Below are 27,133 nucleotides of genomic sequence, written 5' to 3'. Positions count from 1 at the left end.
CCGAGTTGTGGCCATTTCTCTGGTCTTCCAGTGGGTTGCTTCCGTGGACCACTTGCCCAACGAAGAAGCCGACGCCAACGTGGTGGTCCAGCCGTGCGACGCATGGGCCAGTCAGCACGAGCGTGTACTCGAAGGGGTCGACAAAGTTCTCCAGGATGGCAAGATCGATGCGCTCATCTGCGTGGCTGGCGGATGGGCTGGGGGCAACGCGGCCTCTGTCGGTGAGCTACGAACTGATTTGCAAAACTTTGGTAAGAGGTGTTCAGAACACGTGATGACAGCCAGGTACCACTGCTCAAAAATTGGGAGCGATCAGTTGGATTCATGCGGAGGAAATGGAATAATTCCAATTTCGCCCGCGTTTTGTTGCCGCGCGTGAGACAGGCAACCTGGTGATATTGAACGTTCCATTCAATCGCTTTTTAGAGGACACTGTCCTCCTATGGGCCCCTTCGATTTACCACACTTCAGACAGGAAGGTGCATCATGCTAGGTGAGAGTCGACACTCCCATAGGCATGCCCGTAGGGCCCATTAGGTGGTGCTCAGTCTGAACGAGTAGCAAGGCATGCTGGGTACTGACTTCCCGGTCGTTCGGCGAGATGCACTGATGCAACGCTCTGCTTGAAATGCGGCGCTGCCAAGCTTCAATTCGGCTCTTGCTGTGCTAATACACACGCGAGTGAAGTCGTAGAAAAGGTTGTGCATTATTATATCCGTGTTCGACGACATAATAATAAAAGCAATACAAGCACAAACATTTCGCTGTGCATCGTCTGTTCACGCTGAAGTTTAGGCAGTGGTTTAAGGCGCTTCATTCACTCGCTGGAAGTTGGCCTGTTGTTATTGTTACAGTGCGGCTGCTACATTTTTCTCTAACATAGTGTGACACCCATGAAGAGGCGATGCCTAGTCTTTGGTCGGTATCGCCGACTACGCAGAAGATGAGGAGATAGAGGCGGATGCGTCTCGTGCTCGGCAAGCGGACCCCAGCTGGTTTCAGTTGCCCATCGTGGTCTGAATAAACCCCCGGTCGTAACATCTTCGTGGAGGTGTGGGGTAACGATCCCCATACCTTTAGACCGGGTACGACCCTCCAGGTTATGACCGGGGGTTTATTCAGACCATGACAGGCGACTGAAACCAGCTGGAGTCTGCTTGCCGAGCACGAGACGCATCACCTCATTCTCATCTTCTGCGTAGTCGGCGATACCGACCAAATAGACTAGGCATTGCCTCTTCATGGGCGTCACACTTCCCCTTACGCAGACGAACCCTGCAGGGCGAGTTAAAAAGCACTGCGCGAATGGTAGGGCTTCAGTCGGGCAACATGAGTCACTTCAGTTCGTGCAGAACGATGGCCGCTTGCCGTGAGGCACGCTATGCGGTAATTGAGCTCGCTAATTTTCTCAATAATAACATAGGGTCCATCGTAGTGGCACAGCAGCTTCTGGGACAATCCCCGCTTTCGGACAGGCCGCCACAACAGGACCAAATCACCAAGCCTGTAAGTGATGCGATGGCAGTGGGCATCATGGCACGCTTTGGACTGATCTTGGGAGGCGAGAATACGAAGGCGGGCAAGGCGCCGGGCCTCTTCGGCGAGAAAAAGTGTCTCGGCGATGAAGGGATCTTCATGAGATGGTGTCCAGGGTGTAGTGGGGGACGAGCATATAGCAAAAAGAAGGGGTTGAAGCCAGTAGACTCATGGTGCGCGGTATTGAAAGCGTAGGTGACGAACAGCAGGACGCTGTCCCAAATTTTGTGCTTTGAATCAACGTACATTGACAGCATGTTAGTGATCGTTCGGCTTGTGTGCTCAGTTAGCCCATTCATTTGGGGATGGTAAGGCAAGGAATGGCGAAAATGCAATGCGCAGGAATGGAGAAGCTGCTCCATGACTTCAGCGGTGAACTGCCGGCCATGGTCACTGATAACTTTTGGGGGTCCATGACGGAGAACTATGGAGCGCAGCATAACTATGGAGGACCCATTATACGCTGTAGAAGAGGGTAGGGCTGCCCTTTTGCAATACCGAGTAAGGTAATCAACGCAAACCACCACTATCCAGCAGTTCCCATGATAGGATTTGGGAAATGGACCCAATAGATCTATGCCCACTTGCTCAAACGGTGCGGCAGGTGGTGTTACAATATATTAGTCACAATTTCCTACAGGTTTCGCACTATCAGGAGCTGAATATTTGATCTACCAGCAACCGCAGCCTAGCATCACATACGAGCGCTTTTTGTAGCAGAATGGCTGTGAAGAGAGCTTACATCATGCAAATCATTGGAGGAATTTCGGTACTTTTCCATACCTGTTGTGCCGGTTCAGTGGTTAGAGCACTTGGCGACTGAGGCAACGACTCGGGTTCAGTACCGCGGCCGCGCGTTTCCATGAAGGCGAAAGGCATCTGTGTTCTGTGAAATGTCAGATTCCCAGGTGGGCAAAATTAATCCAGAACCCTTCACTACAGCGTCCCTCACAATGTGTCGCTTCGGGGCGTACCTCACAATTTACAATTTTCCATACGAAAACTTGTCTGGTCGGGTTGAATCGTAAAACGCGACATTGAAGGTGCCGACCACAACAAAAAAGAAAAGAACACGCAAAAGACGTTTCGGCTCCCACACGGGAGCCTTACAGTGAACAAGGCTCCCGTGTAGGAGCCGAAATGTTTTTTGTGTGTTTTCTTTTTTCTTTGTTGTGGTCGGCGTTTCAATGTCACTTTTTACTTTTTCTAGTCTTCGCAAAGCTTTCATGTGCACTGCATCAGAGCTGTATGGGTTTCTTGCTGCGCGGTCAAGGGTGTGACATTCTCGTGGAGCCAATGGAGACGATTTTTGAATGCGACGGTGGCGGTGCCTGGGAGCAGCGGTAAACGCATGGATTGCTCAAAACTCCGAGACAAACTCAGCCAAGCCAATCCAGAAATCCAATAAGGCGGCGTGTGTTTAGCCGGCCAGTTGCTCGCGCTTTCTTGGTGCTGCCGGGCACTAGCTGGATTCAAGCTTCGTACATACTGGTCACTAACTGCTCCCGCGCTGCTTTCCTGTATGATTTTCCATGTACTTATGTTATGTGTGGCGTGTATTTCGACGTCTTTTGAGGTGGCATGGTGCATGGTGGCGAGTGGCGCGACTGCACAGCAGCTGCTTATTGCGCTCGCTCGAGAAGCAAAAGCATAAACAATTCTGTGCGAACGACAGTTGATGAAAGAATACATAACTATTCACAATGGATGTGCAAAAGTGGTGATTCTAGGCATCAGTGGCATGGCAATATCAGTGACAGCCACTCCGAACAATCAGTATCGGAAAATGCCAGTGTGCTGCAAAAAGGTACGGCACTATCAAAAAAAGTATGGTATACATAACCAAATACTACATCAATCAGTATATGTGCATCCACAATTACTTTGTACAGATTCAGGTAAATGGCAATGAAGTAAAACATTTCACCTGTATTGAAATATATCATGTGTGGCAATGAGTATACACATACAAAGTGAGCCAGCCAAAAGTTTCAACCTTTAACTTGTGCAGAAGAATTCACTGCATAAGTAGACCAAAGACAACATTATATGCTGCAGTGCTATGTACAGCTTCATGTACAGACACCAAGAAAAGTTCACCTTCTAACTCTGCTAACAATGGGCACGTTTACCTCTTGGCTAATTGAGTTACAGGCTTATATGCTTTAGGGCATGGCTCCTCTGCCACGTCCTACTTCAATTACTTGTTTAATGTAGACGCCAAGGGAAGGAAAATGTGACCAAGGCAGGCCGAGAAACGAATTTTTGAATATTCGCGGAACAATTGTGGCCGTGGCTGGTGCACAACAATAATCGGAGGTCATTAATTCAGTTTGCAGTGATGCCACACTGGAGGGTAACCCAAAATATGCATGCGTATAAATAGCTGATAGAGAAATAACAAATATAATGTGCAACGTGTATAACAAGCCACTAATTCTCTGTTCGGCATTATATTGCATCTACCACAATGTCGGGTGATTTAGTAAATGGTAAATTACAAGTGGTCCTTCTACTGTATAGTGTCCGCGCATGTTAAGAGTCCAATATAACATGCCGGCCACTAGCACTACATCCCTCCTAGTGCATGTGTTGCTTGGGGGACGTAAAACCCTCAATGTTACAACTTGCAGAAGAAATTCCTAAAACAGCCAGTATAAGTAGCACTTTATGATAGTTTGAGAATGCATTTTCGATGCTAGCATACATGACAACCAAGTCACATCTCATGTGTATACGCTCTTGTTACAGAGCCGAACACTTGAGCCAGCATGTTTTTTCTGGCGCTGGATTCCAGATACTTCCAATTTCCCCAACAGCAAAATAGAGTGCAACAGTCATGACCAGGGGATGGCAAATTATATACCACAAAACCCTTCGGTTCTGCAGAATACTTTTTGGATGTTTTGAGCTGCTGCAGCCATGCACGTCTCAACATTAAGTTTCACTACTTTATTTTTTCACTAATCACGCTACAAGTGTTTATAGAGACTGATTTCGCCATACAGCGAATCATTAATAATTGAGTTCTGGCATTTCTTGAGTGGCTGTATGGCTATGTGCTTGTTGAACAGGAGGAGAAAGAAGCCATATAGCACGGGGTTCCCTGGTACCTTTTGTAAGCGGTTAGTATTCGTCAGTAATAAGTAAATTCAAAACCCCTGGTCATAACAATGCTCAGACAAACATGGCGCACAACAGTTACAGAAAGAACCTTGCATTTCATGAAAGTAACATAGCAAAAGCAAGTACAGTATATGCGCAACCAGAGATGAATTATAAACTAGCATAGCAGCCACATCACTCACTGTGGTGAACTGTGTGTGTGAAAGACTCTTAGCAGAAGGCTGTTGAGACTCGGCAGAAGAGCCACAACCCCCCTTACATAACAAATACAGAACACTTATGAACATGACAAATAAATAGTTCAATAAAGAGAGAGCATATAGGCAGTAGGCAGCAATAAAAAACTAAATATTTTAATCGTTTAGTAACACGATGCGTCATGAACGTAAGCAGTATATTTACGCTTCTTTCTGGTGGGAGCATCTGCTTCGACTGTATCTGTGCGTCTGTTGACAAATGAGGTGTACCCATGTAGCCTTGTGTGGCACATTAAATTAAGAAACATCAGACTCCAGCCTACTGAACAGAACATACCTTGTCGGTTTGGCATCCTTTCAGCCAGATTCTTACAGACATTCGTTATGTGGGCACACTACACGAATTCTTGTCCGAAGGCAGAATCTAATTCCTTTATTAATATAGACATTCTTCAGAGGTTCCAGCGGCAAATATGAAAACGTGCTCAGGATCACCATTCTCCTTGAGTAGTATGAAGAGTTGGTGTCGGCCATGGACAGAGCCACCGTCTGCTGCTGCAAGCAGTGTTCTCTCACATGTACACTCAGTAGTTCTCAGATCAAAAAAGCTCTTCACAGGAGTGACAGCGATAAGGTACACATTTCCATATACTATGAGAGGGGCATGTTCTGAAGACCCTTGCACGTCAGGTGAATTGGAGCCTTGCGGCCTGCTGTGGCTTGTGGTTATGCTGCTTCATGACAACACTATGGAAACACCCTCCAAGTTGATGAGGAATGCATTTGTTGTCACTTCACAGTCTCCTTGAGAAAGCTTGAAAACTTTGCCAATCCAGATATGTTTCAGAGTGGTAACGAATTGGTGCAGATTGTGCATCTCAGTGGGGCCCTTTTTTTTAATGAATAATTCAAAAAAGGTTTTCAAAGGGTCTAGCCGAAATCAACGAGTGAAAATATGACTAAATTGAAAATTTTCTTTTAGATAGTCCACAGCAGGAGCAAGGCTTTGATTGTAATCTGCCAACCTTTGATGTAGTGCGGTTGCTTGTCTCGAGGGCAACCAAAATGCCATTGGGCAATCCTATTTATGGGCGACCCAAGGAAGACATGGTGTTCCGAACCCTCACACATGTGTACCACAGCTCGTCATCCTGCTTTTTCAAAAAAGGGTTGAATTGTTCAGGCTGTCAAAAAGCTGATCTGCCTTTTCCGCAAACTCTGCTGTAAATTTGGCATCAACAGGAAGCCCCTGAATGGCGATGAGAGTGAGGAGTGCCACAGACACAGATTTGCTGAACACTTTTGTGGCATACTTAACTCTCATGTCAGCGAAGGGCATCCTGCAAATGTGTTGTTCTTTAGTTTCTTTACTAATCTGCTTTTGAGATGTTCAGGTGGTGTGTTCAAATATGGCTTATGGATGGGATGGATGAGCGTTATTGACAGGCTGACATTGTTCTGACTCTTGAGCGCAGGTGACTGCTGTCACCAAATGACCTTTTGTTTCAAGACACTGAATTAAGTCTTATAGCAGCTTGTATATTGCAAGAGCTGATGATGCTTTGTTGGCCGCCGCAAAGGCTACTGGCTGAATCCAATTTCTTGATATGCCAGACACTGCCATAACAAGAGCTTTGTTTGCCATATGAGAAGTCCTTGTATTCCCATCATCTACGAAGCCCATTATGGCATCCCTCATAGCCTGAGTCGCTTTGGGACATTAAACCCCCATGGACCATAAACAATATCTTGCGAGTGATCATACATCAAAATTCTTTTCAGGACTATTTCATTGAATAAAAGACAACATGCTTTGTCTTGAAGTAGCTAATCTTTTGTTACTGATTCTATTGCATTCATGGCACCTGGAATGATACCAAGTGTCATTGGGATGTCTGCCAGCCAGCACCTCAGCATCCTCACATGCGGCAAAGGAAGCATTTCTCTAAAGAAGCAATAAGATATTTGGGAGTGAAAGGAAAAATTGAGAGCGATTTGTTTGTTTTTACCAGTGCTTTTTGGATTTTGGAAAAGAGCAGAGCCTGATCTGAAAAACGGTCTTGTAGCAAATGCGGCTCATGCTTTTTTAGAGCCTCTTGATGTGTTGCTCGCCTTCTCTCATGCCTTTTTTCCAATCCGGCCCAGAACTTTCCTGTATCTGTCGCTTTGAGAACGCAGTTTCTCAATCCGCTTGAGGATTTGAGCGGTGTACGCCGATGTGCGTCTCCTCTGTCTTCTTTTTGGTGCTTCTGGTGCAGATGTCACCGTTGCCTGTCCAACGCTGGCCTGTCTGGCACCACTGAGGCCACTGGGCCAGCTTCACCTGAAAAAAATATATGAAAAAAGAGACGTCTTTTTGTAAACCTCACAGAAGCCTAGATCCCATACAAATTACTGTTAGGGTGCAATCACAGGGCAACTAATTGCCCACCGTGCAATGCTATGTCATGTTTTGTTTGAAGTCATGAATATACTAGAGCAGAAATGAGCATTCATAGGTGAAGTTTATCATGTAGTGGTCGGAAGATTTTCCCATTTAAGGACCACAAATTCACAACCACAGAAATTAAACGTGGCAAGAAAGCAGTTCATTAGAGAACTTGCAAAATTTTATGAAACATTGACATAAAGCAACAACTGTTGCAAAGTAATGGTTTTTGTATTAGTTCATACTCTGCTACATAAGCGAAGTTTACAAAAATGCGACTGCAGCACATTGTATTTCCTCATGTATCTCGTTCGGCTTCTGGGTTATCGTTTACACGCACGACATCAAGATTCGTGGTGCCATGCCCAGTGTAGGCTGCGGAACGGCAAGCTGCAGCTGGTATCAGGTCACATTCATGTAAACGTGGCTGCGAGACAAGTGGTATCTCGACTGCTCTATATATGTTGCATTATCAGCAATTTAAAAACTTTGTGAACAAAATGACTGAAGGTATGCCTATACATTTTGTTATGAAAACAATAAACAGCTTAAGTATTTGCACAGCTGTGTCTGAACAATGTGTACATTTTCATGACATGTATGAGTTATGCAAATGGCAGACTCAAGAAATAATTTTTTGCATTAAAGTAAAACTGATGCACTATTACAGACCTCTCGATATCCATCACGAAAATATCAAGGCTACTGGTCCATAGTTTTTTATGCAAATGAAAAAATGAGCATTTTGCAATAAATTCTCTTGTTTTCCTTGTGCACTTACCATCATAGGTTATGTTCCATGGTGCTGTTGTGGGCACTCTGATGGGTGTCCTTGGGCCAGCACCTGTTGAAAAAGAATAGATGCACTGTAGGAGGCTCGAAAGCAGGTTTTTTAATGCTCAGGTGTAATTTTTCTTAAATTAGCTTTGCATTACTTATGTGAAAAAAAGAGGAGAGAACGAAGATGGGTCCAGAAAAAGTTAAAAAAAAAAAGCGGCCCGCGCAAAAGGTGCTGCCTGGCTTATCAAGACCCTAAAGCACCCTCATCCTCCCATTCCCCCAACCGGTTGAAGCGCCCCGAAAAAGCCACAACGAACTGGGCGAAACTGTTTCTGGGAGCTTCACGAAAGCGGACACGGCATAAAGGAACGAGATAAGAGATACGTCGCGAGATAGGAATACCGTGGAGAGTTCGGTGCCCTCCAGTATATGGTCAACCGTGCGCACTTAGAGGGAGAAACGTCGGGGCCAGCCGGGGAGGAGGGCTGAGGGAAATTTACAATGCTTAGAGCAGGCGGCAGGTTGCACCATGTGAAAGCGGTGTCTGGAGCGGCGGCGCTACGGTACACGATATTTTTGAACAGTGCTTCCGCGAGGCACACTGGGGAGTTCAGCACGAATATCGCCAATCAAAGCTGCCCGTGCATCTAAAAAAAAACGACTCCGACTCCGATTAATATTTCTTATAGGGCATATGTCGTAAAGAAGTGGTTACTGGGGAAAAGGTGCTTTGACCTCATCATCACTTGACGGCCTGTTTGCTTCTTGTCACTTGGGGGAAGAATTTATCAAACAAAACATGTGACCTAAACGATACGGGAATGCTTTTTGCTATTCTCGCAATGAATAACGCTGGTGCTAATGATCTTTGTATTTGATGGGGACTAAGGACTCTCCTGTGTATGCGCAGAGATGAATTACTCGCACAGACAGCGACTAAAAACAAACGTTGCATATGAAATGCATCATATGCCACAGAGTCATTATCTGGTATTATGCATCTAATGCTCGTAACAAAGGAAGAGGAAAACATGTTATGCAGAGTGCTGTAGCAAGCTCAGCGAGATGGAAGTGTGGGAACATTGGGTTCATACCACAGAGAGTAGTGACACATACTGTAACTCAAGGCAGTATATTTTGCAGAAGCTCTTTTTGTTGCCAAAGCACACTGCATTATGGTAGCATCGTTTTCTTCAGTAAAACGAGCTCTTGGGCAAGTTGGTTACTTGTCTTAGGCATAGTAGCAGTGCAAAAAACACACACAAAAGAGCTAGACACCGAGAGACACGCACAGACGCTGCACTCACAACTGATTTTATTCCAAGCTATCAAAGTGGAATATATAGGCTGCGTCGCGCATGCGTGTGGGTGTTTTTTGCACTGCTACTATGCCTAAGAATCCTTTTCTTGTATCCTGTCCTTGTGCGCCTTTTTACACATGACCTCATATCACCGAACTAGTCCCACAGCGGTTTTTCTCTCTCGGTGTCAATTCCAGATTATGTGAAGAACTGCGACTCCCTGTGGAAGTCCAGTGTGTGGACATCCGTGATTGCTTCTAGCCTTGCATCCAAGTACCTGAAAGAAGGTGGCCTGCTTGCACTCACTGGAGCCAAGGCAGCACTTGAGCCCACACCAGGTTTGTCTTTCAGCACACCTAGCTTTCTCCTCTCCACCTCGTGTATAATGGACTGACCGGGAAGGCTGTACATAGTGGTGTTAATTTGGTTCTGTGCTCATCCACAGTGGGATGCGGCCCGTGTAGATCCAACAGCAATGCAAGTGTGCACAACACCACTGCTGCACAGCATTGCGCTGGGTGCGTCAATGGTTGTTCCCTTTTTCTGAAGCTTTGCTCTCCTGCACTGCTTTCTGCATGCAGCTCATTTGGAAAAGGTGCACAACAGAATTAATGGGCCCCTTCAGCAGCCTGGGGTCCTCTTGGCGGACACTGTTCCATCTTTCATCATTATGTTAAGAGTACAGTACGATCGCATGAAAGATCCCGCCCGTACAAGTACTAGTACATGTGTATGCTGCTCTTCCCGGGTAATCTCTACTCTGGAAGAGCAACCTACGAATTTTTTGCTCGCGTCGCTGGGTTTTCTGTTGTTATCGCTTTGAAGGGATTGAAATTGCAGCCACAAGGCGGGATTACCTAAACTTCATTTGGCACATTTTTGCCGCCGGTGCAGGCGAGGGGGGCCCCCCGCAGGGGCATCTGCAGTGTGCAGATGTTGGTGAGTTGCAACACCACGGGTTCCCGAGCATCCGCAGGGGCATCCCTGCAGAAGCATCCCCGCAGAGGCATCCCCGCAGGGGGATGATGGTCAGCAGTGTGTCACCACAGACCCGAGCAGCCACGCTTAGCCGTGCATGGCTCAGCTGTGTTTGGTGAAAAGGGGTTCCTGCTGGTTGAGCCGATGCCAAGCGTTTAGACCTTTAAAGGGCCCCAGAAAGGGGCTCTAAGTAATGCTGCTAAATGCTGCTTCACAAATATTTTAATGCGTTTTGTGGAAGATGAGTTATATGCAACCTAAATTTGATCTTCTCAGTCTTCATGCCTTTCCCTCTCCTCTCAATTTTCACATGCCAAAACTTCGGCACTCCTCCATCGGCTGCCGGGGCGCGCGGAGTGGCCGCGGCTGTGGTAGCTGCGTGATGTCTGAAAGGATTTCGCGCGGTGAACCAATGATAACCCCCTGCTGCTGAGGTCACTTGCACAGCGTGACGTTGTATGCCAGGTTTCGCTCGAAAGCCCAGCACCGCGCATCACCGCGAGGTGTGGAAGTAAGAATTTTTAAAAATGTATTGTAAATTTTTTATGTATTGTAAATTTCATGCCCCTCTCCCACAAAACGATCGCCCTCAAAGAAGAGTGCGGACCGATGTAACAGCAGAATTCCTGCAAAAAAAAAAGTTTTCCCTAGATACCATATTGTACATAGTGAAAATGCAGACCAACCAGCTAGGAAAGTTCATTGTTTCAAAATCTCCGACTGAACCATTGGGCCTTGGCTACATGGTGACGAAGCTGGCCAGTGGAGACCTATTGCTCCAAATCCGCAACAAAGTGCAATATTTTATACTTCCAACCATATTATTCTTAGGAGACCTGCAGGTGCCCACAAAAGTTTTCAGAATGCTGAAATCAAGAAAAACATCAATTTCCTCGCTGACTAGAAGCTCAGCCAGGCACTGAGGGGTGCATTCTGCTCTAGGAGCTGCCAATACCAAGCACACAGTTCACTTCATGGCTGCATACTTAGGCTGCCCAGTAATTAGGCTTTGTTGCAATTTTCGTTTTCCAAAAACTTCTGTGGGCACCTGTACCTGTATCCGTGACTACTCATCGGTCACTAAACACGGTGAAAGGCGTAATATTCAAACACAATTTTCTCACTCTTTCAGAACAAGAAACGTTAGAAAGTCTTTTTAAAAGACCGGAACATCACAGATGTCCATCGTATCAAAATACGAAAAGACGACAAGGAAACACCAACAAGGCACATAGTCCTGACCTTTGCCTCCAGCCATCGCCCCGAATCCCTAGATGTAGAATATCTCAAAATAACTGAGACCATACATCCCAAATCCCACGCGGTGCATCAAGAGTGAGATTCCTCCACGGCTCCCGGAGCTGTAGTGGCCGTCAAACATGTGCCAAATGTGCAGCATACGATCATGAATCATGAACATAACGTATCAGGAAGCACGAAAATGACCCCCCTCAACTTTCCAGTTCACAGCGAAAACAAATTTCGGCGATGTAGTGCGAAGGGACGGAGCACCATGCCGGCCTATGGTACCTGCCCCGGCTGTACACAGTGAGCCTAAGACTGGGCCATCCGCGCCCCAGGTAGACTCAGTGAAGGCTGCCCTGCCACCCCCGAAAAAGGGCCTGCTGGCCCCTGTGTCGGCCGCCCACAAGGCTTCCCCCAGTTGCGAGAGGCCTACGAACAGTACACCCTTGGGTTCTCCGCAGAGCTCCAGAGCCTCTAGTGAGGTGATGGACTTAACACCGAGCTCACCTTCATCGCAGGTGTGGCGGAGCTTTCTTGACTGAAAAATAAGAAAAATCCCAATAACAGGCCCCAAAGAAACAGGGACCCAAGCTTCTAAAATACGTCCCCCCCCCAAAAAAAATTATCATGCATTCCTAGTTCACTGAAATTGTAGGGAACTATTAACTAACATAAACAACACAAAAGACATTTTAGCTACATCCTCACCTGTAGCCTTATGTGTACAGGAAACAAACTCGGGTCCCCAACACACAAATGTATTCAACAAATACGTATAATATCTTTCTCTGTGACCGAGACAAGGCAAGCCAGCTCTCGGGTGGTGCTGCCATTACAGTAAAAAGTTATGTCACAGTTTGTGAGCTTGTATTAAAGACTAAAATCGAAGCTGTAGCAGCCACCCTCATCATCATTATCATCAGCCTGACTACGCCACTAGAGGGCAGTGGCCTCCCATGCCTCTCCAATTAACCCTGTCCTTTGCCAGCTGCACCCACCATATGTCCGCAAACTTCTTAATCTCATCCACCCACTTCCTGTTACCCCCTGCTACGCTTGCCTTCTCTTGGAATCCATTTCAATACCATTAAGGACCACCGGTTGTCTTGTCTTCGCATTACTTACGCTGCCCCCGCCCATTTTTCCTTTCAATTTCGACAAGGATGTCATTAACCCGAATTTGTTCCTAGACCCACACTGCCCGCTAGTCAGTAATACTGCCAGTCAGTAATAAGAGACACTGTGGCTGAAAAGAATGCGATTTTCGCTCTCCATGATGATGATATCATCTTGGACATTAGAGGCATGGAGCACCGCGTTTGCTTCTTGCCCTATACTGTGCCCTACAGTTGATCCCCATACATACAGTAAAACCTCGTTAATTCGAACTCTGTTTATTCGAAATCCCGCGTAATTCGAAGGTTTTCTGCGGTCCCAACAGTTTGCATGCAAATTTTGCCGGATAATTTGAACAGCCAGCGCGCCCTCATCCGGATAATACGTCAATTTAAGCCATGGCCTCCGTGACTTTTCCATAGTGCAAGTCTCTGAGGCCAGTATAGTTGCCGGAGTGGAAGCCAGGCGGCACTTTAAATCAACTTCCTGTTTCCGGTGCTTTGTTGTGCCTCAGTGATCTGCACCGGTTTTGGAGGCTAGCTTTAGGTCTCCTCGATTTGGCTGCACTTTCTGCACTAGTTCACAAAAGTGCCGTGCCAGTGCAGCACCAGTTCTTGCGGCGCGAGTGTAGCCCGACACTAGTGCTGTCGGTGCAGCGGCCAAATCGAGTGCAAAAGTGCAGAAACTTTCGTCTGCTGCGGCCATGTACGTGTTGGTGTTTGTCGCGTGTTTTCACATATGCGCGAGATTGTGCTAGCTGCACTGAACGCTGTGTATTTGCTCCAAGTGGCACATCTCGTGGAGCGGCTATGAACGTTGTTAATTCCAAAAGTGGTGAAGAATTTTTCCGTTGCGTTGTGTAAAGGGGCGCAGGCCGGTCGACCGTCACTGATTCAACGGGTACTTCGAAGAGGCAACAATTAGACAGGTTATTCAGACTACCGCTCGAGACGATCTTTTACAGTCCATACGCGTGATTCAGGCTGCTTCCGTCCTATCGAAAAGTGACCACGGTTGTCCGCCAAGAGTTGCCTGATCTATAATTGAACTCAATCGCGTTTACTTTCGGCGGACGGTGACGGCGACGTGACGGTCAGAGGCTAATTAAGTGGCAGGCGAAGGTGTGGGCTAACTACCGCGCCAAGCAGTCGCGCATCGATGACTACTTCAAGTGACCGTTTTTCAGGCGAAGTAAAGGTGCAGTGTTGATACAGCCACGTTTTGTGCGTTTATTTCTCGTTTTTCGTCCATTTTTGATAATTCGAAAACCCGGTTAATTAGTTGATTTTTCGCGGTCCGACGGACTTGGAATTAACGAGGTTCCACTGTATATGCTCCTGACGACCAAGCTTTTCTTAATTCTTCCAGCATCTGGCCTCTGGGCTTTTTCAGTTGTCTTTGTGTCCCGTGGAGACAAACGCTTAGGTGTGAACTATGGCCCACTAAACGACCGTACAATTGCAGTCATGCATCCACTGCTCTAAGTAGATGACATCATGCAGGACATTGCTGTATGTGTCTACGTTGCACAACCATGGTCTTTGGCTGATATGTAATTCACTTTTTGTAGACTGACAGGTGATGGACTTCTATTGACTTTTTGGACTGATTGTGATTCTAGAGACTGTTTTGGACTGATATGTACCTGTTTGGAACTCGTATAGGATGTGATGCTCCACAAGTAGTCAACTTTGTTTTGTTGTCTTAGACAGGACTTCATTATGCAAAAGCAGAGTACAACTTTTCACGACCAAGGGACTTTGTCGCCAAGGAGGAGGTGGATGTGAGATATGAGCACCTGTGACAGCTCCCAACAGATAGCAGCGCATGCTTGACTCACGTCTTCATGCTCTGCTTGCCTCACTACAGGTGGCAGCCCATCTTGCTGGCGTGTCACTGCGTTGTTTGTAATCTTCGGCCGATGCCTTGTGTGATGTGTGCTCTGCCACGCCGAAGTGTCATTAAATACGTTCCCATCTTTAATAAGCCCTTGATTCTTGGCCCTCACCCCGAGCCTCATACCGCCAGCCCATGGGTCCAGCGGCTCGCCATCCTCACAAGGCCGCCACTCTCGTTCCCCTCTCACTCGCAGCAACTCTTCTTCTTCCCAACTCCTGCCACTTCTTGGAAAACTAGCCGATGCAGCTGCATCATTGACCTGGCCTGCAAATCCTCTTGACCCCCGCTGCCCAACGTAATCTCTTGAAAATGTTCTTGTGGATGGTGTCTTGGTCCTGTCCTCATTGATACTGGCGCCCAAGTGTCTGTCCTGAGTTCTTTGCTTTGCCGCCTCAAGAAAGTTTTAACGCCCGCCGCCACTTCCACCATTCGCGTCGCTGATGGCAGCACCGCTGCCGTGACTGGAATGTGCACTGCACGAGTCAGCATTGCCTGACGTCATATTCCCATTCTGTTCACCGTCCTGACCGGGTGCCCTCAGGTTGCGATCCTTGACTCTTTAACCGCCCGCTCAGCTCTTAATGACTCTTCCTCTGGCCTTCTCCGCTTGGATCTGCCTATCTGCTATGACGACTCCACCTGCTCACCTCGCCTTCGCTCCACCAAGTTTGCTCGTCTACATCACCTTCTCCTCCCGTCCCTGATGGAGACTACTTCGCTTGCCCTATCACGGCTGTGATTCTGTATCGTAGCGTCGTATTTCCCCACACCGTTGTTCATATCACCAACAACTGCACCTACCTCCCTGTCCTCAACTTCAGCCTTTCTCCTCATGTTCTTCCCACCGGCATTTCACTTGCTAACCTGCCCCCATTGACCGATTGCACAGTTTCTTTTCTGGCTCCTCACCCAACGACTGACGTCTTCAACATCCCTGCATCACAGCCCTCTTGTGCGGATCCTATTTCCGGGGTGATTGCGAACGATCTATGCCCTGCTGACTCTACAGCTCTTCACAGCCTCTTGTCTGTCCTAAAGCAAAATTTTTATTTTGATGACTGTCCCTTGGGTCAAACCTCTGTTGTCGCCCACCGCAGTGACACTCGCGATGCCTTCCCTATTCACAGACGGCCCTATAGGATCTCTCTCTGAGCGCCGTGTCATGCATGCAGAGCTAGACAAGATGTTGGCCCGCAACATCATCGAGCCTTCGAGTAGTCCTTGGGCGTCCCCTGTCATGCCTGCTTAAAAGAAAGATCAAACCTGGCGATTCAGCGTCGATTACCGCCACCTGAATACTGTCAGAAAGAAAGATGTCTATCTCGACTGCTTGCACAGCGCTAGCTACTTTTCCTTGATCGATCTTTGCTCACAATACTAGCAGATCACTGCCGACGATTGGGACCGTGAGAAAACTGCCTTTTTATTTTATGGTGCAAGGGCATCTGAGGCCAAAAAGCACCATGGCACAAGGTTGTTTCTTCTACTCGAGGTGGGGTCAGACCCATTTTCCAAGCATTTCACCCTAAAGAAGCCGAGCACCAGGCAGGCGAAAGCTTGTACCCATTTTTTCACCGGGGGTACCCGGCAGCACTGTGGATCGAACCTCGCTCCTCCCGCATGCAAGGCGGATGCCCAAATGAGAAAACTGCCTTTGTCGCCCCAGACGGCCTGTATCAATTTAAAGTCATGCCTTTCGGCCTCTGCAATGCCCCTGCGACCTTCAAGTGCATGATGGACTCCCTCCTTCGCGGCTTCAAATGGACTCGGCGCCTATGCTACTTGGGTGATGTGACAGTTTTTTCGTGCACATTCCAAAGCAACTTGCACCGCCTTTCAGCCATCCTTGCAGTCTTCCGCCGCGCCGGTCTTCAGCTGAACTATAAGAAATGTGCCTTCGGCCGCCGTAAGCTCAAGGTCCTTGGTCACTGGTCGGTTCTGCTGGGATCCAACCTAACCCTGACAAAGTACGCGCCGTGTGTTCCTTTCCTACTCCGCGTTCCTCCGGTGATGTGCGCGGCTCCCTCGGGCTCTGCTCGTATTTCCGCCGGTTCATCGAGAACTTTGCAGAAATAGCCCGCCCTCTTACCGTGCTCCTCAAGAAGGACGTCCCATTCGTTTGGGGGCCTGAGCAAGCTGCCGCCTTCAGAAACCTTATCAGTGCCCTCTCCATCTGTGCACCTGCAGGTCTTGGCTCACTTTGATCCTTAAGCCCCTGCGGAACTTCGGACCGACGCGAGCGGCCATGGCATTGATGCCCTACTTGCTCAGCGGCAACGCAGTCAGATTTGCATCATTGCCTATGCCAGCTGTCTCCTTTCTGTGTCAGAGCCAACTATTTTATCACAGAGCGGAAATACGTCGTCCTCGTTTGGGCCATTACCAAAATCCGCCCTTACTTCTTTGGGCACCCCTTCTCGGTTATAAGGGATCATCACGCCTTATGCTGGCTATCTTTGCTCAAAGACCCTACTGGCAGGTTGCGATGCTGTGCTCTTCACCTTCAAGAATATACATTTTCTGTCATTCACAAGATTCAAAAGTCCGGCAGCTTGCACCACGACGCAGATTGCTTATCCCGTCACCCTGTCTATCCGCCTTCCCCCAACGAACGCCTGCGTCTTTCTTCTCTATATCAGACTTCCGCAACATCGCTCAAGAACAGCGCTTAGATTCCTCGCTACACTTCCTCATTGACCGCCAACCGCTCTGATGCTTCCCTCGCCCCGTTTGTGCTCCACGAGAACGTCCTCTACCGGCGCAGTATGCGGCCTGACGGCACTAAGCTTTTGCTCGTGGTCCCTTAACACCTGTGCTGCAGCGTCCTTGAACAGCTCCGGGATGTTCCCGCGGCAGGTCACCTTGGCGTATCCCGCACGTACGACAGCATGCGCCACCGTTTCTTTTGGCCAGGTCTATACCGCTCTGTCCAGTGCTATGTGGCCATTTGCGAGCTCTGCCAACGCCGGAAGACGACCTTGGTTCTCCCGCCCGGACACCTCCAGCCCATTCCCATCCCGATAGACCCGTTTTCCCATGTTGGCCCAACCTGCTCGGCCCTTTTCCGGTGTCTGTCATGGGGAACAAATAAATTGCCGTCACGATGAACTACTCGACGTGCTATGCTATCACATGAGCAATCCCAACTAGCTGCTTCACTGATGTCACTGACTTCCTCCTGCACGTCATACTTCACCACGGTGCTCCCAGTCACCTGCTCACCGAGTCGGCCACTGCTTTCTTTCTCAAGTGGTCGCTGAACTTCTCCGCACCTCCTCTGTCATCAATTCGCCACGGCCTACCACCCACAGACGAATTGACCAAATGTCGGAACCGTACCCTCTCAGACATGATTTCCATGTACATCTGTGACCATCACCATGACCCAATTGTGACATTCGCATACAATAAGGGGATTATTTCTTGGCTCATTCCTTGAGGTTGGCATCATTCATTCAAACAGGCATTGGTGGCTGTTTCAGTGGTGTCGATTTCAAAGCCATTTCACCACGCTGACCCCGCGAAACCCATCCTATCCGAAGCAGGATGACTGCACCTCACATGATGTGGGGACTGCGAAAGCACTCTGAAGTAATCGCCACTGTGTCATGCCATGCTGTGCAGTTGGACACATGGGCCAGCATTCCTAAGGAGCATTGGCGCACTTTCAAGAAATGCTGAAGAATCTCTATGGGAAGATATCGCCGACGATGGGCTCTCAGTACAGCCACAACTGCGAGGACACTTTCTGGACGCACACTGCCGTGCGTATGCCGGAGCCGGTCTGTGCTCCGGTTGTATCACTGGTGTGCTCCAGGACACCAGTTTACATAAACCAGAGGCTCCCACGGGCACCGGGGAGAGTGTGAGCTGCTCTTTCCTTCATGACGTCTCATCAAGCGTGTCAGCACGAAAGGGGAGCGAACCAGCACCAGGCACATGTGGCACATGGAGATGCGTGCTCCGCCTGGAAGATCGGGGTGGCGCTAGACATGTCGAAATGCAGCTCATTTACACCTTGTATTGTATGTGGTTCCTTATTATATGTGGGTTTTTATGGTAATAATGGTTCAAGGTGCATAAAATGGCAAAGTACAATACTAAATAAAAAGGAGTTGTCACAATACCAATGTGAATGGTTGTCAAGTGCTGGAAAAACCAGTGCATAATGTAATAGCAGTGAAAACAACCAGGCAATGACCGAGAAGGAAAATAAATCATGATGCCATTTGAGATAATGCTTGCACATCTGCTCTTGAAAGCGTTACTTGATCAGTATGAAATGCCTAATAGCAATTCCATAGGTAAGGGAGATGGCCTATAATGATATTTACGGAATAAGCATAAAAGAACAATGGAACAACAAATATTTGATGGCTTGAGAGAGGTGCAGCGTTTGGTTTGTGTTATGTTCGAATGCGGTTGTGGATAATGAAGCGAGCGGCTCTATTCTGTATGGACTTAGACATGCTAGTATAGTTTTGATATGGGGACCATTAGCTAACCAAGTTTTCTGACATTATAAGACAAGTTCCAAAGTTCAGGCACAGGTACCGTAGCGACCTGGACGATTTGGCACAAATGGCATTAATATGCATTGCCCATGAAAGATTGTACGTGATGTGAATGCCTAAATAATAAAGGGTGAATATAATGTTGCCCATACAATTGCAGCTAAGCCTATTTGAATGTTGTTTGGAAAGCTGCATTCAATCCTTTACGTGATACGCTATGGAATTATTGGAGTTTGTGGAGGCTCTGCCATGCGAGTATTTTTTTAATGTTAGAAGATTTTCAGCACAGTGCTCACTGTCACAGTGCGCTGGCTGCAATGTGCGAGTTTGGTGAGGCAATTTTTGCTGGTCCAGGCATGATCGGCTATGGCATGGCCAAGGCAGCCGTGCACCACCTGGTGCAGAGCCTTGCTGGTGCGAAGAGTGGGCTGCCGCAGGGAGCGACTGTGGTGGCCATCTTGCCAGTGACCCTGGACACACCAATGAACCGCAAGTTCATGCCCAAGGCGGACTTCTCATCCTGGACCCCGCTCAGCTTTGTGGCCGAGTAAGACCCCTCTTTCGACAACATCCACGCTCTTGTGTGTTATACTGAAGAAGCCCTCCTGCCTTGCTCATGGCTGAGCCATTATGCTAAAAGGTTGTACAAATGCACTGAGTTTCACTATCACAGCACGAGACACAACTGGACGAAGCGCCAGACGTGTCTCGTGTTGTGATTGTGGAACTCAGCGCATTTGTACAACAGGTATGGAATACCAACTAGCCCCAGTTGTCGCCTTGTTAGCTATGCTAAAAGACATGGCTCTGACCCCCATAGTTTCTCGAAATTACCTAGAGGGAAAAAAACATGCGCTGCGGTCCATCACGGTATTGGTAGCTGGAAAAGGCAGTGTGATGGGCAGCTTATCCACGCCGTGTGAGAGGTGCAATTTTCAATGAAAATTGTCATGCTCTGCTTGCTGCCATTTTGAATAAGCTGGGAAGCGCTGCACATGTGCTGTTGCAGTGCCTTAGTTTCATAAGTCATTAATGGAGGCCACGGTGGATACAGATCGTGTGCATTGAAGATGTTTTGATATCTGAAAGGAATGTGGGTGGGAACCTGACAGCGAAATGTATGGTGAAGTAATGCCAACATTTGCGGTAGTTTGTGCAGCATCTTGGAAAAAAAGAGGGTAAATAAACGACAGATGCAGAAAGAAGACACCACGAGCACCATTCCTTCTGCGTGTGTCGTTTTTTTGTGCTGTTTTTCTGCTGTACCATCTAGCTCAAATGTCAGTGTTAGTTGAGATCATTTCAAGTACCTTGAGCCCTTCCCTCCAGCACTTGTGGTGTCCGTTCTGTCAGCATGCGTCATCTTTTTCCGCATTTTTTTTCTCCAAAATGTATGCTTTCTAAACATCACTATGAAGCAAACTGTTATTAAAATGATCTTCTTATAAGTTGTAGGAATCGAACGACTTTGGCCGCATTGAACAACCTACCTCGTTAGTGGCAGTAATCGCACAGTTCTTCGGTCGGGCATCTGAAGTGTATAGTTGACATGATTGAATGCTCCAGCTTGGTAATATGGACAGCAATGGGTCTAGCTGCGATTTATTTCTGACTGTGTGGTGACCACAGCAGATAGGCAGTGGATAGAATTCATGTACACACATCGTGAGTGAGAAGAGGGGCCGTCGGGTGTGAAGCGCGCGGCGGGCTTCACAGCCGACGGGTGATAAGGAAGTAATTACTGATTGGCATCCACCCAAGCGCAGCTATACGGCTACAAGGGAAATCTATACAGCTTTCTCAGAAACTTCGTAGTTAAAGAAAAATACACCCTGGTCTGGGGTTCGATCCTGGAATCACTGCTTCACCGGAGCAGTCTCTCTCTCTCTCCAGTCTTTCTCTCTCTAGACCTGGGACTCAAAGAGGACATTTCGATGGATTTTTGTCCTGGCTGACGTTAAAATGTGCTATCGTCTTTTTGTGCAACTTTGGACTGCTTGTCAATGCTTGCAGCCGGCGTTTACGGATCCCCTTTCACAAGCGGAAGTAAGCATCCGCCTCTCAGCCCCACGCTTGTGGCCCCGCCGGGCGCTACCCGATTCACTAGCAACCACGGCCCGTTCCCCTAAAAGCTACAAGTAACACGAAAGGGATTTGACCACATGATCAGTCTGCTAGTCCTTGGGCGTCACCACTGCACATGGTGCCGAAGTCTACACCAGGAGACTGGCGACCCTCCCGGGACTATCGAGCCCTCAGTCGAGCCCAACCGCTATCCGGTACCTCACACTCATGATGTCGAAGCCAGCCTACATGGTGCAATGATTTTCTCCAAAATCAACCTCATGTGGGCCTACCATCAGATCCCTATGGCTTCAGAAGACGTCTGGGAAGACTGTGATAGCAACACCCTTCGGCCGGTTGGAGTTTCTCCGCAACATGGCGGAGAAACTCGAACAGGCCAAAGGGCGTTCAGCCTGCAAAACTCCGGAGACACACTCCAGCACTTTATAAACGGAGTTTTTCATGGGCTAAACTTCTGTCATGCATAACACTACAACCTACGAGGCCAGAAGCGGGCAGAGTGGGTGAGGGAACAAACGCAGGTTAATGACATCTTAGTCAAAATCAAGAGGAAGAAATAGGCTTGGGCAGGGAGTAGATTCCAAGAGAAGGCAGGCGAAGCAGGGGCGGCAGAAAGTTGGGTGGGTGGATGACATTAAGAAGTTTGCAGGGATACAATGGCTGCAGCTGGCAAAGGACAGGGCTGTTTGGAGAGACATGGGAGAGCCTTGCAGTGGGCGTAGTCAGGCTGATGGTGATGCATCAGCCGCGTGCTTGTGCAGCAGCAGTGTCGACGGTGATGTTAAGGCGTGCCCGTGTCATTTGTTGCAGTAGTTGTCCGTAAACAGAACGGCAGCAATAACTTCACACTGCTGTTGAAAATTGACGCTACGCGATCTTCCATTCATCGTGAGGTCCGCTGTATGCCTGCCGCTCGAGTGCTGGCTCATTTTGGCTAGTTGCGTTCAATAAGTTCGTGCCATAGAGTTTCTGTTACCCAGAGGGAAGGCTGGCGCCCTGTCTATGGGAGTTTGCGTGGAGCTTCCTCAAGACCACTTCAGTCACCATGGGTGCTCTAAGCATCATGGGACGTAGAGCTACCGACTGGAGAACCACAACTTTTGGCCAAAATATAATGCAAAATTAAACGTTCGCTAATTAAGAATGCACTGACATTCAGTATCCTGTCAATAAATTGCAACAAATGAGCAGAAAAGCATGTACTATGGCGCTAACCTGCCAGGGCGCTGGCGAGGTAGTACGTGCAAAGTTTGCCTAAAATAAGAGATGGCTTGTTTTCCTATTGGCCAAGTATTGCACACCACAGAAACTAATTCGTGCTTAATAGGCGTGCTTTTAAAAAGAAATATGTTTTCAAGAAAATGTTGCTTAAACACTTTGTAGCAGGTTTTTTATCGGCAATGTGTGCTGTTGCGTTTTTGCTACTATGGCAGGCGTTCACGCTCACGCACTGCGTTCACACCAAAGTCGTCTGTGCACGGGGCGTGCCATGGATCATAGAGTTTTACGATTAACTAGAAGGAAAGCTAGTGGCGCTGCACCTCAGCCACCATGGGCGCTCAAAGCATCATGGGCCGGTGAGCTACTTGGTGCGGGACAGATTTTTTCGGGAACACAGAGTGGCGTTACTGAGATTTCCCATTCTGTCCACGGCGTGCCTCGTGCGTAGACGACTTTGGCGCAAACGTAGTGCGCAAAAGCCATAGCAACGAAAATGCAACAGCATACGACGTCAATAAAAGGTTCATTTTCTGAAGTGCCATTTAAAAAAAAAAAACCTCCTAAGTGTTTAAGCAACAACATTTTTTTTTAACATTTCTTTTTAAAAGTGCGCCTGTTAAACACGAAATATTTGATGTTGTGGCATACAATATTTGGCCAATAGGAGAGCAAGCCATCACTTATTTTTGGGAAAACTTTACATTTACATGCTTTTCTGCTCATTTGTTGCAATTTACAGACAGGATCTTGAATGTTAGGTCATTCTTGATTATCGAAAGTTTATTTTTGCATTATTTTCTGGCCAAAAGTTGTGGTTCTGCTGTGGGTAGCTCTCCGTCCCATGATGCTTAGAGCACCCGTGGTGGCTGAGGTGGTCTTCAGGAAGCTCCATGTAAACTCCCATAAACGGGGTGCCAGCTTTTGCTCTAGGTAAAAGTAAGAAACTCTAAGCCATGGATGGAATGGGACTAGAGTCACTGGAAAAAATTTCACGAGTACCGCATTCGTTTTCCCGAGCCGCCGGGCTTGGAAGGTGTATGGCTACCATAGCCCAGTGTCGCCAGAACAGGCAGAACAAGCCATAACAGGTAAATTGCATAGAGCGGCACCCTTCCGCCTTCTACTAGAGCCATGCAGGCACTAGTTTAATACCTAATGTTAAAAAATTCTCGTTTCCTGTTTCTTGCAAGTTTTAGTTGACGATATCGTATTTGAGCTGTGCCAACTATGCAGTGTTTTTAATTATTGAAAATAATTACATTGTGAGGGCACGTAAGCTTGGCATCACAAAGGCGATTGCTGTGCTGGATACTCTAGGCGGTAGCTGCCACATACCTTCCAGATCCGGAGGTGTGGGGAGGAAGAATGCTGAACTCTGGCAAAGCTTCCAGTGAAGTGGGATATATCAGTCAGTAACGCCACTCTGTGTCTCTGAAAAAATCCGACTGTCCCGCACCAGGTAGCTCACCGGCTCATGATGCTTTCTTTCCCTCTAGTTAATAGTAAGAAACTCTGTGGTTCGAGCACACAGTGCCGATATGCTTGCAAGGTGCTCAAAAGTGTGCAAGATTTCTAAGCTGCTACCTCTCAGGTTTCGCAAAAATTCGTTCATCGCAATAGTCATCATTTGCGGCTGTATTGCAGTGCTATTAGACTGATGCAATGTTATTCGATGGAAATTGGTGGCAGGGGTATGTGTGTGTGTTTCTTAGTGAGGCAAGCACAAATGTGCAAGACAACTGAAAATAAAAAACAGGCAAGCCCCTGGAATGAGGGCCCACCCAAACGTTTTCTCAGGCATTTTCAAGCTTTGTAAAGAGAGGTGGAGAGCCACAAATCAACAGATGTGAGCTACTGTGCTTGCGAGTAAATGTTTTGCGAAATACAAACGGTGTAGCAACTTTTAAATTGCACTCAAATTTTTCCACCATTGTGTTTTCCAATTCAAGAGATTTGGAAATTAAAAGCTACTTGTTCCAGAGCGCTTTTAAATCAATGTTTCACTGCTCCAAAATGCTCTAAAAATCGCTCCAAGTTGCAATTTGCCAGAAGCATCAAATGCATGCGGTTGGTATTTCCTGACCTTAAAGGAATACAATGAGGGCAAAATTAACATCCTGCCGATCACAGAACTTTAGTTGTTTAAGAGTTTTGAAGTTGCCACTTCCGAAACGAGACAACTTTTTGTCCTGTTCCTCAAGTGGGAGCCTTATAAAATTCAAGTTCTGGTGGTAGGCAGGGTGACGCTTTTGCCCTTGTGCCATCATGGAATGTCTGAATCCAGATGGGTATGCTTTGTGCTACTACAGGCCACCTCGCCCTCTGCTAGACTGATTTTAATTAAAAGATGCCGCCAAGCAGTTTGGCCAAAGGTGCCTTCCTTAACTATCGAAACATGCTCTGCTTACCAAGGCTGCCACTGCTGCGAGCAGCAGTGCAGACTCCATGGACAAGCCCCTTGGGAAACCTCCTCCATGCTCTGGCATTGTATTCCACATGATTATTTACCCTTTGCATTGAGCTGAACATTTTCTGTCTGTCCCAGGCTGTTCTTCAAGTGGACTGCTGGCCAGGAGAGGCCAGCCAACGGAAGCCTCGTGAAATTGGTCACTGAAGGGGGAAGAACCAGCGTCCAGATTCTGAAGCTTGCAGGTAAATATGCACGGATTGATGACTCGGTCAGCAGCGTCGTACATGACGCGAACTGAGCTAGCGCATGCTACGATCGGCAGCCGCATGTATTGCTTAGCCCTTCCGGCGGTAATCTAAAATGTACAAAGGCTGGTTCAGCGACGCGTCGCAGTGAAAATTTCCAACTTGTAATAAGGTTTCGCGCCGCGGCGGAAGTATTCGCCAGCGTTTTCGCTTGCATGGAACAGGCATTAGTATTGCTATCGCTCCGCATCTAGAAAACCTTTGGCGCATAACTTATAGTTAACTGAAAGAAAAACTGGTAATGGCGCAAAAAACGGGGACACAGAAGGCACACAAAAGACGGGACTGACGCCAGTCCCGTCTTTTGTGTGCCTTCTGTGTCCCCGTTTCTTGCGCCATTACCAGTTTTTCTTTCAACATCAACCAACTCGCCCAAACTAGAGTTTTACTTGACCATAGTTAACTGCCGTGCCGTTTTTATTCAGCGCACGTACAGTAGGATAGCGATCTCTATAGATAGTGCACTCATTACAACTGATAATTAAGTCTGAAATTGGGCTAGTTGGTGCATTGTAGAAAATGGAAATGGGACAAGAGACGTGCACTTTCCTTTCTTATCGTTCTCTTTATCACCCATCTTGCCCAGCTAGATCTCGATATTTTAGTCAGCGCCCTGTGTATGTCATATCACCTCTTCCTCCCGCGCTGTTTTTAGCCACATATTCGTGATTAGTTCCTGGATTAATGTTCAATGTGTGGATTAATGAGTGGTTGCCAAAAATTGCTTTGAAACTCCCTCATGGCAGTCAACTATATGTGTACGTAATTTGAACCCCATGCTGTGGATTATGGATAGTGTATAGCTAAGCTTAACAGTGTCTTATTAGTTTGACAGCTTATGGTGCAGAATACACAAATGGTATATATGCAAACTTTTTCAGCCACAAAAGAAGAAATGGAACGTGAAATGAGAGTAAAAAGAGTCCATGTGCCACCAATTCGCATGTCGGAAGTGGATAATGTTACAGAATGTGGCGTTCCTGCAGCTGCAAGAAAGAAAAGCTTGAAACAGGTATCATTTGCTTTGTGTAAAGCACTCCCTTTTTAAAATGCATGTGCTTTGCTTGTCTAACAACAGATGATAATTTGTAGCAGGAAAAGGCAAAACAGCAAAACCAGATCACCTCAAAGAAGCAGCAGTACGAGGATGTGCTCAAACGCCATGTTTCGCATTCACTGCAAAAGAATGCTGCAATTCCTGGCCACAGTTCAATTGGCAGAAAGGTAATATTTCACCATCGGCAGTCAGCGTTGTGAATTAACCACATATTGTTTTACAAATTCTGCAACAGACAAATTGTTCTTATGATTTTAGATTCCTGGCTTTGTGACTCTGCAGTAGACATTAGACAAAGTGTTGCACTAACTGCAGTCCCTTTTCAAGTTGCATGTGTTTTCCAGCCTTTCGGTGCAACTGATGGGTTGATAAGTATGTTAGCAAACTAATTTACTACAGTGTCAGTTGCGTGCATCATAATAATTTGAGGATCAAATGGATGTGTTTGTTACAAGTAACCATACTTGACAGTGACTGTGTTGCATCATGATGAAAACCTATTTATGCGGATTTCTCAAAAATACAATGAAACATTAGTAAAATTTGACCTTTTCATTTTCTTGGATGTGCTATGTTGTTGTGTTGTGTTGGGTTTAATGGTGCATAAGCAACCAAGGCTACCATGCGCCAAGCAATGTTGATCTGCTATGTATAGTTCGAACATCTGTACTGTGTGTTGGGAATCTTTTTATGTTTAGGCCAGCAAGAAGCGCAAGCCCCAAATTCTGGACGACAGTACTGAGTCAGAAGATGAGTCTGTTGTGTCTTCACGTGAATTGAAAAATGCAGTGAAGGAGGCGAAGTATTGGAAGCAGCGATATCGTCTTGAACAAGAACACACTGCTTCCCTGAAGAGGGAACTTGACTTCCTAAAAAGGAAAGTTGAGCTGCAGTTGAGTTCATGTAAGTTTTCGTTGCTTTGTGTCTGCAGTTCT

General features: G+C 47.2%; 1 protein-coding gene across 11 annotated transcripts in view; it reads left to right on the top strand.

The window, feature by feature from the left end:
• Positions 1 to 27,133, top strand: part of LOC144112551 (uncharacterized) — a 35,343-nt gene that overhangs the window by 425 nt on the left and 7,785 nt on the right. For 10 of the 11 annotated variants that reach the window (XM_077645356.1, XM_077645355.1, XM_077645354.1 and 7 more), the window contains exons 2-8: positions 32 to 221; positions 9,566 to 9,706; positions 19,475 to 19,667; positions 24,972 to 25,078; positions 26,023 to 26,153; positions 26,234 to 26,365; positions 26,897 to 27,101. In XM_077645356.1, the coding sequence (XP_077501482.1) occupies positions 32 to 221; positions 9,566 to 9,706; positions 19,475 to 19,667; positions 24,972 to 25,078; positions 26,023 to 26,153; positions 26,234 to 26,365; positions 26,897 to 27,101 (1,099 nt within the window). The remainder of the gene's footprint in view (positions 1 to 31; positions 222 to 9,565; positions 9,707 to 19,474; positions 19,668 to 24,971; positions 25,079 to 26,022; positions 26,154 to 26,233; positions 26,366 to 26,896; positions 27,102 to 27,133) is intronic. The other variant, XM_077645357.1, reaches the window with a different exon arrangement.

The sequence above is a fragment of the Amblyomma americanum genome, unplaced genomic scaffold (genome assembly GCF_052857255.1).
Source record: "Amblyomma americanum isolate KBUSLIRL-KWMA unplaced genomic scaffold, ASM5285725v1 scaffold_409, whole genome shotgun sequence".
NCBI lineage: Eukaryota > Metazoa > Arthropoda > Arachnida > Ixodida > Ixodidae > Amblyomma > Amblyomma americanum.
This window is presented reverse-complemented; position numbering and strand designations above follow the sequence as displayed.